The sequence below is a fragment of the Chiloscyllium plagiosum genome, unplaced genomic scaffold (genome assembly GCF_037043375.1).
Source record: "Chiloscyllium plagiosum isolate Xiang-an unplaced genomic scaffold, Cpla_swu_hap1 HiC_scaffold_22, whole genome shotgun sequence".
NCBI lineage: Eukaryota > Metazoa > Chordata > Chondrichthyes > Orectolobiformes > Hemiscylliidae > Chiloscyllium > Chiloscyllium plagiosum.
This window is the reverse complement of record NW_028270160.1, coordinates 56,496,904-56,514,129: the sequence shown is the minus strand read 5'-3', so window position 1 is coordinate 56,514,129 and position 17,226 is coordinate 56,496,904. Positions and strand designations below refer to the sequence as shown.

At 43.9% G+C, this 17,226-nt stretch overlaps 1 protein-coding gene across 26 annotated transcripts in view; it reads left to right on the top strand.

Moving 5' to 3' along the window:
• The window catches only part of ank3b (ankyrin 3b), a 754,625-nt gene that overhangs the window by 677,934 nt on the left and 59,465 nt on the right, over positions 1–17,226 (top strand). For 24 of the 26 annotated variants that reach the window (XM_087999088.1, XM_087999086.1, XM_087999102.1 and 21 more), the window contains 7 exons: positions 3,759–3,963; positions 5,401–5,497; positions 8,271–8,499; positions 11,712–11,837; positions 13,381–13,503; positions 13,928–13,954; positions 15,583–15,667. In XM_087999088.1, the coding sequence (XP_087855214.1) occupies positions 3,759–3,963; positions 5,401–5,497; positions 8,271–8,499; positions 11,712–11,837; positions 13,381–13,503; positions 13,928–13,954; positions 15,583–15,667 (892 nt within the window). The remainder of the gene's footprint in view (positions 1–3,758; positions 3,964–5,400; positions 5,498–8,270; positions 8,500–11,711; positions 11,838–13,380; positions 13,504–13,927; positions 13,955–15,582; positions 15,668–17,226) is intronic. The other 2 variants (XM_087999085.1, XM_087999105.1) reach the window with 1 other exon arrangement.

The window sequence follows — 17,226 nt, the reverse complement described above, 5'->3', positions numbered from 1 at the left end:
TGGAGCGAATGTGGAAGGGCCGTTTCGTTGGGTAGTTGAGGATGTGGGTAGTTAGTACTAACAAGGAGAATGGGGAGCAGTTAATCCGTTTTAAGTTATCGGTAACACTGTGGGGAGCACAGTCTTTGGTTTACGCAGGGGATTGTCAGTGAATGGACTACTTTGGTAAACTATGGTCAAAACAAAAGGAGAATGGTGTGAAAATTTGAGACTGAGGAGGACATAGGGCTTTGGCAAAATAGCATGGAAGCTGGATCAATATTCGAGTCCCCAACTCCAAAATTTGCACCAATTCAGCGAGCCAGGTGGGTACCCGTGTCATAAATCCCTATGTTAAGTGCTAAACTCTGTCCTGCTTTTACCATTATTATTCTGCATGTCGAAATATTTTCCATCAACTTTAAAGATGCAGTTGTTTTAACTGAAACATGCTTGATTGTACAGACTGCGGATGAATTCAATCTAAATACAGGGCTGGTTTGGTTTGTCCACTCTGCCAGAGGTCGTGTTAAAAAGGGAGCAGAGGGAAACGATCAAGTTTCAACATCACAGCCCCCCCCCCCCCGATTCCCCAACCCACACTTCCTGTGAATGGGGCTCTCCTCTGAGAGCTCAGCATTGTGGACTTAGCCTTTCCTTTTAGAAAGCTGAAGTGGGTGTTGACTAGCAGATCTGTGCTGGCAAGTGTACTGCATTTTCTGAAAATTCTGTAGTGACTTTACAGAAAAAACATTCTCTTCCTGTGGGACCCTCAGTGCACTCCAGCTGCAGATTCAGCTCTCTTCATCAGTGTCTGATTAATTTTGATTTTACAGCTATAAAGGAATGAAATAATACCAGAACAATGCTAGCATATGATCATATAGAGTCAAACAGCATGGAGACAGACTCGTTAGTCTAACCAGTCCATGCCAAACATGAAACATCAAACTAAACTAGTCCCACCTGCCTGTTCCTTGCCCATATCCCTCCAAACCTTTCCTATTCATGTACTTATCCAAATGTCTTTTAAACATTGTAAATTCTCTCTGGGTTTTGAATCTTGGGGCACCCAGCGAATGCTCATCATTAATGAACATAAGAGCAGGTCAATGTGCCCCTGGAGCCATTCAGTTTGAACATCAGCTGACCTTTGTCCTCAGGGAGATTGGCACTATCTCTTTCCCCTCTGATGGTTTAAATCTAGAGGTAATATCTAGAAATCTATTCGATGGCAGAGCCTCTAAGCACAGTACTGTGAAATAGGGATGAACTCTGGAAGGCTGTATAAGCTCCTGGCTTGGAGATGCCGATGTTGGACTGGGGTGTACAAAGTTTAAAATCACACAACCACCTGATGAAGGAGCAGCGTTCCGAAAGCTAGTGCTTCCAGTTAAACCTGTTGGACTATAACCTGGTGTTGTGTGATTTTTAACATTAAGCTCCTGGCAATCGCATAAAATACGTAGAGTGCCAGCCTATTACACGGCAACCACTTTGAACCAATTCCTGTTGGCTGTTGATTGATCTCCATGTGATCTTAAGCACCTCTGTTAGCTTTGAGTGCCTGAACTAATATTTCGGCTTTTCCTTTTGCTGCCCCCTATTATCGCATTACTTCCCTTGGGAGCTTGCTGTGCCAAAATGGATGCTGCATTTCCAATGTAACTGGCTGCCGATATTTCTGACCCTTTTGCACTCAGAGGCCTGGAGACAAACTCCTTCAGTGACCAGATGTGATTTGCGAAGCCTATTCCCTGTCGGTATGTCTGTGCACCGTGTAAACAGTGCAGATTGTAGCTTGGCCAGTCCGGGCATCTGAGGAACTGCTTGACACAGAAACAAGATCTAACAACCAGGTCTGAGGACAATTGCAAAGCAGCAAGGTCTTAATCCCTCCAGATGCTGAGTGTCTGTCTGCCTGATGGAGACAGAGCTTCATTTTGAGCTGTCTGGCACTCCCAATATCTTCTCTTTCTTTTTGTTTTGTTTTCAAAGCCTAGTCTTATATATCCATAATCTCTCAAGAAATGCAAATTACGTGTTTAGATTTTTCCCTTCAACTTCCCCTACCCTCAACTTCACTCAAGGTAGGTGGTGCTGTTTTTTGTTCATGTTTGTTAATCCTTTGGAGCTGCTCCAATTCTGAGTTCATCGTTCTGTCTAGCTTGGCACGCTCCAGCCCAATTCCAGATATGCACAGCTGCTATTAGTGGATTTGCCAAGTTTCCTTAAGCTCAACGCTAGCAGGAACCTAAGAGCAAAGTTAAATCCTTCATTCTGTGACTTGAGATCTCTTCCTTTATTAAACTCCTCTTTACTCATCTGTCGCTTACTTTACATTGCATGATATCCAGGCTGAATCTCTGCCATTAATACAAGGTAAATCCACCGATCCCACAGACACTGTGGATCAGGGAATCAGTACTAAAGTTTATAGCCTCATCAATAACCAGCAGTCTTTTGGAGCACGGCTCCTGCTGTGAGCAAAGGATTCATGAAAGAATCCTGCCACATTATTATTGTAGCAGTGGGTTGCCATGTTAAACACATACTCCTGGCACCAGTTCCAACTGGTTCCACTGCATAATTACTTCACAGTTTGTAAAGGTGCTGATGATGCTGTAGGTTGAGGTATTGGCTGCACAAATACATCAAAACGAAACTGAGCAGACATCCTCTGTCCAGAGAGTGTTCTCTGAACCTCTGCAACCAAATCCTATCCCAAAATATCTTGAGGTGATCTTACAGAAGATGGTTTTAATCCCAGCTTCATACTGGTGGTTTGCTCATGTAGATTGACCAGCCTGAGTATCTTTCTATTCCCCCTCAAAGTGGATGTGGTACAAACCTTCAAAATACTGAAAGGTTCAGACTTTATACATCCAAAGCTTTTCTGCTGTGTACAGTGTTTAAGCATAAAGAGTCTGATTGTAAAAGCAGAGGGCAATGGAAACTGTAGGAAGAACACACTTACTTTAATCAGAGACTGATAAATATGTGAAACAGATTACAGTCAAGTCCCACTGTTTGTGGGGGTATACATTAAAGAAACAAAACCTGTGAATGGTGCAATCGCAAATGGCAAGAATTTACTGTCGTGACATGGGCACTGCAACCAGAACTTTCAGCGGGTATGAAGAAGGAATGGAATTATTTCTCTTGTCCGTAATTTTTTCAAGACCATTAGAAATGCATCAATTCTATGGGTAGATGGGCCAAAAAGCTCTCCATCTACTAATTGTGTTACTCTGTAAATAGGTGTGATTTGGAGATGCCGGTGTTGGACTAGGGTGTACAAAGTTAAAAAATCACACACCAGGTTATAGTCCAACAGGTTTAATTGGAAGCACAATAATTTTCAGAGCGACGCTCCTTCATCAGGACAATCACCTGATGAAGGAGCGTTGCTCCGAAAGCTAGTGCTTTCCAATTAAACCTGTTGGACTATAACCTGGTGTTGTATGATTTTTAACTTTGTAAATAGGTGGACCTTGTGGAGAATTCCTGTGTCCATGATTCCTGAGCAATGTATTCCCACTGGATGCATTGGTTTAATTGCAACTTTCAGCTACTTGTCAGGCTGAGAAAATTGTCTCACTGTTCCCTTTGACCTGGAGGTATCGGTAAGATTGACAAATACAGGCTATTCGTTGGAAATAGCTGAACATTACAAAGCATGTAGGCTTTAAGCTCTGTGATCTATTGTCAACTGATCTGTGATGGGAAATGTGATCCTCCTTATCCAGTTTTACTTTTGATTTGACCTTATTCCACAGGCTCAGCCAGTCCCAGACGAACTCGTCAAAAAGATCCTTGGGAACCGAGCCACGTTTAGTCCGATAGTGACTGTGGAACCCAGGAGAAGAAAATTCCACAAACCTATCACTATGACAATTCCAGTGCCGCCAACATCAGGAGGTGATGTTTCAAATGGATACAGAGGGGAAACACCAAGCCTCAGGCTGCTGTGTAGTATAACAGGTTGGTTTGCCCTCATACTGTCCGATACTATTCGATGCTGTGGTTTTTTTAAAAATTATTATTCACTTGTGGGACATGGGCATCATTGACTGAGCCAGCATTTATTGCCTGTCCCTAATTGCCCCTTGAGAAGGTGGTGGTGAGCTGCTGTCTTGAATCGATGCAGTCCATGTGCTGTAGGTTGACCCATAATGCCCTTCGAGAGAGAGTTCCAGGATTGTGACTCAATGAAGGAACGGCAGTATATTTCCAAGTCAGGGTGGTGATTGGTTTGGAAGGTACTGCCTAAGGATCTGTGGTGAATTTCTGCGCTGGAATTGAGTGGCTTGGTGGGCTGTTTCAGAAAGCAGCTCAGAGTCAACACTATTGCTGTAGGCCACAGGTAAGGACAGTAGATATCATTCCCAAAAGGACATTCATGACCCAGAACGGTTTTACTGACAGTCAGCAGTGATTTCATGTTTTCTATAAACTTTCAATGCCAGATTTTATCAAATTCAAATTTCACCATGGTGGGATTTAAATGCATGTACTGAGAAAATTAGCAAAGAGTTCTGGATTGCTAGCCTGTGATATCACGATGCCACTGCCTCTATTGCTGTAACTTTACCGATCCAGACAAGTGGAGAGTATTCCATCACACTCCTGACGTGATTAAACACTAGTGTTGTTACATCCTGCCTCATATATTTAGCCTTTACACAATTGTCCCAGTATTTCCCCTTATACACAGGTAACTTGTTACTGCACACGGAATTGTGATGAAGGTGACAATAAACCACCTAGACTGGTTGGAGGTTCCATGTGTCAAAGTGTATCTGATTTGATTTATTATTTTCACATGTACGGAGATACAGTGAAAAGTATTGTTTTCCGTGCTACCCAGATGAATCATGCTTTACATAAGTACATCAGGGTAATAGAACTGAATGCAAAATATAGTGTGACAGTTTCAGAGAAAATGCAGAGAAAGATGAGCACAAATATACGAGAGGTCCATTCATCAGTCTGCTAACAGCAGGGAAGAAGCTGTTCTTGAATCTGTTGGTGCGTGTTTTCAAACTTCTGTACCTTCTGCACGATGGAAGAGAGTATGACCAGGGTGGGAGGTTGATTTATGTGGGCTGCTTTCCCAAGGCAGTGGGAAGTGTAGATGGAGTCAGTGGAAGGGAGGTTGGTTTGCACGATGGACTGGGTGGTGTTTACAACTCTGAATAATTTCTTGAGGTCTTGGGCAGAGCTGTTGCCCTATCGAGTTGTGATGTGTGTGGATAGGATGTGTTCTATGGTGCATCTATAAAAACTGTTATGAGGTAGATTTAGACACTGTGTATTTGATATTCCAGAAATGAAGTCTTATCATTGTTATACTGTGAGGAAGCCAAAGGCCTACATCACTTGTTCTCACTGCTGTCATTTTCTCTTTTTACTTGGTAGGAGGTACATCACCTGCTCAGTGGGAAGAGATCACAGGAACTACACCATTAACCTTTGTGAATGATGCTGTCTCCTTCACAACAAATGTTTCAGCCAGGTACGGTTTTCCAAAACAATTTGCCTTGCTAAGCATCCTGCTGTTTTAGCTGGAGGGCACAAAGGATGTTCCTTCACTTGTCGATAATTCTAACCAAATGTGCTGAAGCTGTGATGAAAATAGCCAAATTACTACTTCAACTCTGTTTGCAAAGCTAAATGAGTAAACAATTTTGCTATTTTAACAAGGAGGTTGATTTGTCAGGAATACCTGTTTGGATTTTAATCTTTGTCCTGTACATGCAGACACGTGTTCTGCCTGAAGAATGTTTTCATATTTCAGTTCTCAAAATTAATGGCTCTTCTTGTTTGCTCTGTAAGTGATCTGTCATGTCGTGTTTTAATAGTGTTTAGTTTCGGCTTTGAATACCTTCAAAGTGAAATTTAACTCATCGTTTCTGAACTGCCACTTTTTGTTTTATGTTGCTTAATTTAAATCATTGAGTGTTTCTGAGTTCTCCGGACTGGGCCATATCCCACTAAATTGTCGAGATTTTAAGAGCCTTTTTAAAATAAAGCATGTGAAAGAAATACTAAGGAAGAACATGAAGACACTTCCATAGCATCAAATTGCTACCAAGCCCCTGCGTTCAAAATCCGATGTATGATGGTCGGTTGCCCTCATTAGTTTTGGATAGGGAATAGGAGAAAATCGCTTGGGGAGTTTGTTCCTTTAAACCTGCCCCCTGGTAGCAGAGTTATTTTGAACTGCTCCTGAACTCTCACTACACTGTGCCCTCTCTGTTCTCTGCTACACACTAGATCACTTCACACCTTCCATCATAGGACTGAGAGTAGATCACTCGGCCTTTCGAGCCATAGGGTCAGAGCTAACCTGAATTCTCCATATTCATGCCTGCCCTTGATAACCTTTCAGCACTTTGCTTGTCAAAATCCATCTATTGCTATCTTAAAAATACTCAGGCGCTATTTCCACCACGATTTCAAGAAGAGAATTCTAAAGACCCATGACCTGCTGTGACAAATACTTATTCCTCAGCACCGTCTCAAGTGGGCAACTCCTCACTTTACGCAGTGACCCTCCTGGTTGTAGATTCTCCCATTAGAGCAGGCACATTTTCAACATTTTGTTTATCAATACCTCTCATGATTGGATACGTTTTAACTGTTGCCTCTTACTCTTCTAGACTCCAGTGGATACCAGCCTAGTTTGTCCAAGCTATCCTCAAAAGATAAAACCCTCGTTCTCGGGATTACTCTGGTGAACCTTCTCTGAACTGCTCGAATGTATTTACATCCTTACTTAGATAAGGAGATCGAAACATTACATAGTACTCCAGATGCAGCCTCACCATTGCCCTCTATATCTGACCAATACATGTCGGGGGGAGGGGGGCTGCGGTGCGGTGCAGTGGTGGTTCATTGGTTAGCACTTCTGTCTCACAGCGCCAGAGGCGCAGGCTTGATTCCACCCTCGGGAGACAGCCCGTGTGGAGTTTGCACATTCTCCCCGGGTGTGTGAGGGTTTCCTCTGGGTGCTCCAGTTTCTCCCCATAGTCCAAATATGAGCAGGTTAGGTGGATCGGCCATGCTAAATTGCCCATAGTGTCCAGAGATGTGAAGGATAGCTGGATTAACCATGGGAAATGCAGGGTTCCAGGGTTGTGGTTGGGTCTCTGTGGGATGATCTTCAGAGGGTCGGTGTGGACTTGATGGGTCGATTGGCCTGATTCCACACGGTAGGATTCTCTGATTTTTTTATGTATATATATATATATATATACACAACATAGCACTCCAGATATGGTCTCACCATTGCCCTCTCTAATTGATGTATACCCTCCCTACTTTTGAATTCAATTCCCCACCTGGCAATTAAATGCTATCCACTTTCCTGATTACTTCCTGTATCTGCATTCAGACCATTTTGTGATTCATGCACGAAGACACTCTGCTGTCTGCGTCTCTGAGCTCTCACCGTTTCGATAATGTATATTTTTTAAAATTCCTCCTGCCAAGATCAACACTTTCATTAGGACATTTTCTGACTTTATATCCCATTTGCCAGACCGTTGCCAACTCCCTAAACCTATCCACATCTTTTCGTTATCTTACGCCCTCTTTACAAATTAATTTCCCTCCGATCTTTGTGACTGTCAGTTTAATTTGTAATTTTTTCCGTTTGCATAAACGTTTTAGAAAGATTAAACCAAGTTCCGGTATTTTATTGAACTCAGCCTTTAGAAAATGCTTCTTTTTTTTTTGTTGAGACCAGTTAGCCCGTGCTTACTATTGTCGGTCTGTCTTGTGAACTTTTGACCCTTTCACTATCTGTGATGTCCACATTATTTATTGACAACCTACAATTTTCAAAACCATTAAACCTGCTTCAAGTACAACTATAAGAGGTCCTCGTGACAGTTTTATTCATTAGAAAGGTTTCTAAACAAACTCAGAAACTCTTAGCAATTTCTGTTGCACCCCTACATTCACATCTCTTCATTTTCTTTCGATGTTAGACACAGATAATTATTGTTTTCATACTTGAATAAAGTGGTTAAAAAGCCCCAAGTATGCAGGATGCTCTCAAAATGTCACTGCACCAGTAAGACTGTTTCTTTGATTATTTTGGTTCCAAGTGGCTAATTATTAACTTTCAAAAGAGAAACGATGTCTGATTAAAATATTCATGTGACCTGGTTTCGAAAGTAGCTTGCAGTCTCCTGTTTTGTCTGATCGAGTGTGTTGGTATGAGTGTGTGCCAACCGCTTGAGGTCTCACTGATCTTCATGTTTCTATGATTCCATGCACAGATTTTGGCTGGTCGACTGCCGTCAGGTGCCAGAGACGGTTAGCTTGGCCACTCAACTCTACAGGGAGTTAATCTGTGTCCCGTACATGGCCAAGTTTGTTGTATTTGCCAAAATGCACGACCCCGTGGAGGCCCGTCTACGTTGCTTCTGCATGACGGATGATAAAGTCGATAAAACGCTGGAGCAGCAGGAAAATTTCACCGAAGTGGCTCGAAGCAAAGACATCGAGGTACGGTGTCACCTTTTCACCCTGCCTTTTGGTTATACACGGGAGGCGCGACGCTTCATAGTGAGCTGTAACAGATTACTCCAGATCACTTTGTGCAGAGATTCGTGATCCACCTCTGGATCCCCCCCCCCCGTCTGTAGATTTTGTCTTGTCTGTCACAGTGTTGCACACTCAAAAGGACTCAGGGGGGTAGTTATGGGGAAACCTCCCTCTGATTGGGGAATCAAAAATGTGGGGAAGAGTCTTAAAACGAGAGCTGTGTCTTTAAGGAGTGAAGTCAAGCAGCTCTTTTTTTGTACTAAAGAGAGTCGAAATGTGCCTCCCGAAAAGATGCAGCTACTGAGGGTTGATTGGAGCTTTCAGACGGGTTAATAGTATAGAGCGATCAGGATCCAGGGCAGATAAATGGGGTTGAGGTCCAGACTGGTGGTCACTATTTAAATAGTGGCATAGCCTTGTGCATCTGATTGTCACCAACTCCTTTCTTTGAGAAAAATGCCTTCTTGCTTCCCTTCCATTCTACCTTCAATTTGGAGCCCTGTCCCCCCTCCCTCAAAAAGACCCACTAATATACCTGGTAGCTAACCTAATGAAAGGGAAAGTGATGGCCATGTGATATTATCATTAGACGATCAAAACAGAAGCTCAGCTCATGTTCTGGGGACCTGGGATCGAATCCCACCATGACAGGTGGTGAAATTTGAATTAAGAATCTAATGATGACCGTAACTCCATTGTCATTTGTCAGAAAATCCCAACTCCTTCATTACTGTTCTTCAGGGAAGGAACTCTGCGTCCTTACCTGGTCAGGCCTGGATATGACTGCAGACCAACAGCAATGTGATTGGCTCCGAAATGGCCTAGCGAGCCACTCAGTTGTATCAGTCGCTACAAAGTCTCAACAAGTAGATCACATGGCATTAACCTAGACACCAGAAAAGACAACAGCAGAAACAGCCTTGTTGACCCTGTAAAGTCCTCCTTATTAACGACTGGGGGCTAGTGCCAAAATTGGGAGAGCTGTTTCACAGACTCGTCAAGCAACAGCCTGACATAGCCATGCTAACAGAATCGTACTTTATGGACAATGTCCCAGATACCACCATCACCATCCCTGAATATGTCCTGTTTCACCGGCAGGACAGGCCCAGCAGAGATGGCACTACAGTGGTATACAGTAGGGAGAGAGTTGTTCTGGGAGTCCTCAACATTGACCCTGGACCCCATGACATCATGGCTTCAGGTGAAACATGGGCAAGGAAACCTCCTGCTGATTACCATGTACTGTCCTCCCTCAGCTGATGAGGCAGTACTCCTCTGTGTTGAACGTGTTTGGAGGAAGCACTGAGGGTGGCATGGGCATAACGTGCCCTGGGTGGGGGCTTTCAATGTCCCCCACCAGGAGTGGCTCGGCAGCAGCATTACTGACTGAGCTGTTTGGGTCCTAAAGGACATAGCTACTAGACTGAGTCTGCGGCGGGTGGTGAGGGAACCAACAAGAGGGAAAAACGTACTGGACCTCATCCCTACCAATCTGCCAGCTGCAGATACATCTGTCCATGACAGTGTCAGTAGGAATGACCACCGCACAGTCCTGGTGGAGATAAAGGCCCACCTTCACTTTGAGACTAACCTCCATCGTGTTGTGTGGCACTATCACCATGCTAAGTGGGACAGACTTCAAACAGATCTAGCAACTTCACACTTGGCATCCATGAAGTGCAGTGCGTCATCAATAGCAGAGGAATTGTACTCCACCACAGTCTGTAACCTCATGGCCAGTCAAATCCCCTACTCAGCCATTACCATCAAGCCACAGATCAACCCTGGTTGAATGTAGAGTGCAGGTGTAAAATGAGGTGTCAACCTGGTGAGGCTACCAAACAGGACTACTTGCATGGATCAGACCTAAGCTCGGCAGTCCTGTCATGTCTAGCTGTGAATAGTGTTGGACAATTAAACAACTCACTGGAGGAGGAGGCTCCACAAATATCCACATCTCTGCAGGAGTTCCTCAGGGTAGTGTCCTCAGCCCAACAATCTTCAGCTGCTTCATCAATGACCTTCCCTCCATTATAAATTCAGAACTGAGGATGTTCGCTGATGATTGCACAGTATTCAGCACTATTTGCGATTCCTAAGGTATTGAAACAGTCCATATTTACATATACCGAGATCTAGACAATATCCAGGCTTGGGCTCACAAGTGGCAAGTAACATTCGTGCCACACAAATGCCAAGCTATGACCATCTTCAATAAGAAATAATCTAGCCATTCAATAGTGTAACCGTCACTGAATTCCCCCATTATCAATACACTGGAGGTCGTCATTGACCTGAAACTCAACTGGACTTGCCACATAAACACAGTGGCTCTAAGATCAGATCAGAGGCAAGGAAGACTGTGGCAAATAACTCATCTCCTGACTCCCCAAAGCCTGCCCACCATCTACAAGGCACAAGTCAGGAGTGTGATGGAATACTCCCCACTTGTCTGATTGGGTGCAGTTCCAACAACACTCAAGAAGCTTGACACCATCCAGGACAAAGCAACCCTCTTGATTGGTCCCACAGCCACAAGCATCTTCTCCCTCCACCACTGATGTTCAGAAGCAGTGTGTACCATCTGTAAGATACACTGCAGACATTAACCAAAAATCTTTAGACAGAATCTTTCAAACCCGTGACCACTTCCATCAAGAAGGATAAGGGACGCAGATACATGGGAACACCACTCCCTGCAAGTTCTCCTCTAGGCCACTCACCATCCTGACTTGGAAATATATCCCCATTCCTTCAGTGTCACTGGGTCAGAATCCTGGAATTCCCTCCCCAAGGGTATTCCGGGTCACCTTACAACACTTGGATTGCAGGGATTCAAAAAGGCAGCTCATCACTACCTTCTCAAGGGGCAGCTTAGGATGGGCAATAAATGCTGGCCAGCCAGCGATGCCCACTTCCTACGAATGGATTTTAAAAAATCGACAGACTCCAGGCTGAATGCAGGCAGAAGCAGCACAAGGTTCAAGTTCTCCAGATTATGCTCCATTGTCCGAATTGAGAAACCATTAAATCATTTTGAATAGGCTTTGTTTGTCCAGGACTGGGATTGCAAAGAGCTTTGTTCTGTAAATGTCTTGAACGTAAGCTGGTTAGAACGGCCTTGCCTTCCTTCAGTCACCAGTTGTGCTTTTTTGTAATCTTGTGAACAGGTCCTGGAAGGTAAACCCATCTTTGTGGATTGCTATGGAAACCTGGTTCCCCTCGCCAAAGCAGGCCAGCAGCTGGTGTTCAACTTCTATGCCTTCAAAGAGAATCGGTTGCCCTTTGGTGTGAAGGTAAGAAAGCAACAACAACTTACTGATGCACCTTATTAGTGACACACTACTGGACTGTAACCAGCCAAAGGAAGAGGAAGTGACATCAGGACAGGTGATCAATAGCTTGGTTAATGTGGAGTCAGTTTGAGAGTGTGTTGCTGGAAAAGCACAGCAGGCCAGGCAGCATCCAAGGAGCAGGAAAATCAACGTTGAGGGCCGGAGCCCTTCATCAGGAAATTCTTGATGAAGAACTTATGCCCAAAAAGTCGATTCTTCTGCTTCCCGGATGCTGTCTGACCTGCTGTGCTTTTCCAGCAACACACACTCAGTTCTGATCTCCAGCATCGGCAGGCCTCACTGTCTCCTAGTGGAGTCAGTTTGGTTCAGTGTTCTCACTCGTGAGCTTCTTGTCATAGATTCAAGGCAGATTTTGTCTGAATGTGCTGCATTCTCAGAGCTTCCATGTATAGGATGGAATGTTCAACCAAAGTCGAATCTCTCATTTCAGGCGAGAAAAGCAGATCCAGCTCCTAGGCTAACGCCGTCCAAAATAGATCACCTGCTCGTGAAGAGATGTTAGGGCGGGTGATTGAAAACCTGGTCAAAAGGGGGATGTGTCTTAACAGGAGCAGGGTGAGCCCGAGAGATTTAGCAAGGCACATCAAGAGTTTAAGATTCAGATGGCTGCCCCTGTTGAATGGAACTGGGGATGTGCATGGGAACCGGCTGCAACAATCACCACTTTGTTAGGCTTCAGATATTCAGACAGAGATTGATTTTGTTCACGAATGTTTCGGTGCAAAACACTTCCCTCGTGGTCCTTGCCCCAAGCATAGACATAATAGCGACTTTGTATAAGTGAGGAAGGAAGAGGCATGTGTCTAAAGCTTCATGTCTACTTTGAAACTCCTTCTAAGTGTGCCGGGAGAGATGTACTTTGTGCTATTTTTAGATGCTAACTTAATGGGTTTTCATTCAGAACTCCAGCTGATGATGATAAGGACGTGGTGACCAGCCTATTGCACTTCCAGTTCCAAAACCTTTGCCATAAAATAGTGGTTTCTTTTTTTTTGTAGCTGAAAGCAGCATAAAGATGCTGCAAAACAAAGACAACTTGATCTAATGCTGAGTGAAGCAATCTTTAATCAAGAGGATAGAATGACCTGTGTATGTATTGACCATTTCATGTCTTTGGGGCCTCTGTGCAGCTATTGAATTGTATTCATTGTTGTATTGTAGGGTCACATGGCAGCTAATTGGGCACAGCAAGATCCCACACAATCTGCTGACATTGAGTAGATAGATGATTTTCCAGATGTTGATTTCGGGATGAACAACGCAGTACAGGTCTCCCTTGGTACGCGTTTAGATGTTGTACAGTGAGCACTGCCCTGCATCTGCTGGTTCTGAAGACCACCAATGCACCGTGCACAGCAAGATCCCACAAACAGCCAACAAGATAGCTCGCTGGCGAGGCAGCTTCCGATGACCTTGGTCAATCCAGGGTGGACAGCTCAACAGCGTTGCCTGTCACGTAACGTTGAATGCTTTTTCATTCCAGGTCCGAGACAACAGCCAGGAGCCATGTGGCCGTCTGTCCTTCCTCAAGGAACCGAAAACATCCAAAGGATTACCACAGGCAGCAATCTGTAATCTGAACATAACCCTGCCAGCTCACAAAAAAGTATGTGCAAAGACTTTAACAAGCAGGTCTTCTTTTGGAGAGAGAGAACTTCCTTAAATATGCTAAAGAGCCTTTAGAAGTTAGAAACACTGTCCTGTTGTAAGATTCTCCACCTTCTTTTACAGTTTTATTCACCCCTCAAGATGGTTGTCTCGATGAAAGCGTGGTTTCTTTATGAAGCCCTCGTGCTGGGTGCTAATTCGGAAAGCTATACTGTAGCATATTCCATCATTTGTTGTGGACTTTTGTGTAAATGGAATCATTAAATACTTTGGTTTTGCTAGCTTTGGGCTTGTGTTGATCTTGTGTTAATCAGCTTGCCTTCCATGCTACTGACTGGATCCTCTTTTCACATCTGATGTTTCTTTTCCCTGCTGTCCATTGTAATACTCCCTGTCTCTGCACTGCTTCTTGGGATCATAAGGAAACTGAATCTGATCCAGACGAAGAGGTAAAGGAAAATCTGATAATCTGTCTAAAACTTGACGACTCTTGAGTTATTGCAGGGGCCAGTCTGCAGTTGGGTTCAGCTGGTGTCGGTGATCACCCTGACTCTCCTCACATCAGCGTCCATTGGCCAAACTTCTCAAGCTGAATCAGATTGGATAGGGCGAGCCCCTTCAGTTTTCTCTTTGCAATTACGAAATCAGCTGGCAAAATGATCCTGTTCCATTTTCCCAGAGGGTTGCATTAGTGGAATTTTCCATTGGAAGACTGAAATTGTGCACTGGTGCCGTGGCAACTATCTCGGTGATATCTGGAATGAAGCACATTACGATGTAGTTAGGTTTCGGGTGAAGAGAGAGGAAACATTAATCTGTATTGTGAGGACTGGCTCAACTGCCATGGCTCAATGGTCGCATCCTGTGTGTGCTCGTTAACCAGTATTCCTGGGTGTCTAATGCTGGAGCGTGAAGCTGGGATTTAATTCACAACGTGCTTCCTATACCAGCATTAATCACCAGGGTATTTGTTGTAAAATCAAGTCGCTTTGTAAGAAAAAGATTGTAACACGCTTTATTACTAAAACTAATCGGTTTAACCAGGCGGAAAGCTAACATGTACTTACCTATAGCTACACCTTTCACTGAAGGAGCTAGATTTGATTGAAATGTCGAGCCCAGTTTGACACCTGTGTATATTTTGTGAGCTCCCTTCCCTGTTATTTCAGTCTGTTCACCCTCATTCATGCTGAGCCCAGCTTTGCTGGAAACTGGATCAGCCCACCCCCCCCCCCCCCCCCCCCACGCAGGAACAGTATTTCCCTCTGTCCCGGCAAGGCCTGGGCTTGATGGTGACAACTGGGATAGTCATAGACTGTGCCATTCTGACTTTGTAGTAGGGGGAGGCAGCAATATCATACCTGAAAGAGGAATTAATGGAGTTAGGATTAATCTGAGAATAATTAATATAAGAATGTGTCACTTCATTTCTTAAAACATTCTGTGTGCATGTTGTCAGGGGGCGGAAAATGGGAGATGACTTGACAGCCACATCAGAACACATGTTGCTTCAGTTGGCTGTTTAGAAATAAAGGAAGTCGGCCATTCAGCCCTGCTGTGCTGCTCAGTATGACCATGGCTGACCATTTTCTTTTATTCATTCATGGGATGAGGGTGTGTCCGTCTAGGCCAACAATTATTGCCCAGTTAAGAGTCAACCACATTGCTGTGGGTCTGGAGTCACATGTAGGCCAGACCAGGTAAGGGTGGCAGTTTCCTTCTCGAAAGGACGTTCGTGAAACAACTGGCCTTTTCTGGCAGTCAGCAATGGATTCCTGGTGACCATTGGACAAAACATTCTGGATTTGATTTTGTCATCAAATTCAAATTCCACCATCAGCTGGTGGTGGGATTCGAACAAAGCATCCCAGAATACCACCTAGGTCTCTGGACTAATAGGCAAGTGATAATACCACTTGGCCAACCCCTTCCCATCCAAGTCAAGTCCCTGTTCCTAGACCCCTTGATCTCTTCTATGTGACAAATTTCTGTGGAGAGGAGTGGCATCTTTGGAAAATCTCATGGAAGATATTTCAATTTGGATGGCAAAATGGCTTCATGTCGTCTTTTCCCCCAGGTCGAGAAAGCTTCAGAACATCGTCAGTCTTTTGCATCCATGGCGTTGCGCAAGCGTTACAGCTATCTAGCGGAACCCGGAATGAGTGAGTCTATTCTCCTTGCTGTTTATATTATTTGATGCCTGTTCATGACCTCTGAATTCTAAAACAAAACGCATGAATAGCTGAAATTGTGCTGTATTTTACCATAGTCACCTGTCTGGATGTATATCTGGAAAGCCAGGTCCAACTTTGATTTGCAAACCTCCACTCAAGTTACTTTTTTCCATTACATTTCATTTTTTTAATATACATGTATATAATTTGCTGCTCATATGAAAGTTGATTCCATGCTGATGGTGATGTATTCTTCTGTATTACGTGTCTGAAGTTCAGTTTCTTGAGCAGTAATCCCAGTAAAAATGAGAGCTCGTCTTTGTCCTGGGTGGGTCACCGGTTAATCGGAAAACACTGAAGGTACCACAGGTTTTGACACCTGTCACAGAGTTAAAGGCAAAGTGATGGTAAAGTGCTGTCTACAACTCAATCCCCAACCAAATTACAATTATTAAAGCGCACTCTCTCCTGTTATGAAAGGAATTGATAAGATAGAAACAGGGAGGATGTTTCCACTGGTGGGTGAAACTCAAACAAGAGCACTCAGCCTCAAAGTTAGGGGGAGCGGATTTCGGACTGAATTGTGGGGGGACCTTCTTCATTCGAAGGGTTGTGAATCTGTGGAATTCCCTGCCCAGTAAAGTGGTCGAGGCTTCCTCAGTAAATGCTTTTAAGGCTAAGGTTGAAAATGTTTTGAACAGTAAAGGAATTAAGGGTTATGGTGAGAGGGTAGGTAATTGGGACTGAGGCCACGAAAAGATCAGCCAAGATCTTAGTGAATGGCGGAGCAGGTTTGAAGGGCCAGATGGTCTACTCCTGCTCCTGGTTCTTATGTTCTTACGCAGGAAGTAAGCTTGACATGAGCTCAGTAATATTGGAGCAAAGAGCCTTGAGTTAATGGGTTTTTGGTGATGTTGGTTGAGGGATAAATATTGGCTAGGACTCCTGACTCACCCTCTCCGTTTTGAAATGGGGGCCACTAGATCAGTTACGCTCACTCAAGAGAGCCCTCAGTTTAACGTCTTGGCTGAAAGATGGCACAGCTCTCCATCAGTACCTCACTGGAGTGACTGCCCTGGTTTTGTTCTCCAGCATCTGTTGTGACACGTGGTCCTGTTGTTTCTGACGATTGCACTGCCAGTGAACCAAGCTGACACCGTGAATTGAATTGAATTGAATTAGCTTTATTGTCAGATGCACTTAAATGAATACAGTGAAAAATTTACAGTCGTCGCATTATAGTGGCATCTTAAGTACGGATACTTAAGGTCAACTCTTTAGGAAACAAATAAAATTTGAAAAGTAAAGAAATAAAGACCACAGCATTATAGATTATGGGCAGTGAAATATTTGGTCATTTTCTAATCCTTTTTGAAGCATAGTGCTTTTTGGATCGTGTTTATGTAGCAAGAGATTTCAATATCACTCACTGTCTGATAAATTGAAAGTGTATCAGATTGATAGGGAAAGATATTGGCATTTTCTGTTGTACCGGCTCTGTTAAGATCATAACACTAACTGGTCTTAATTATTCCTCCTTGGACAGT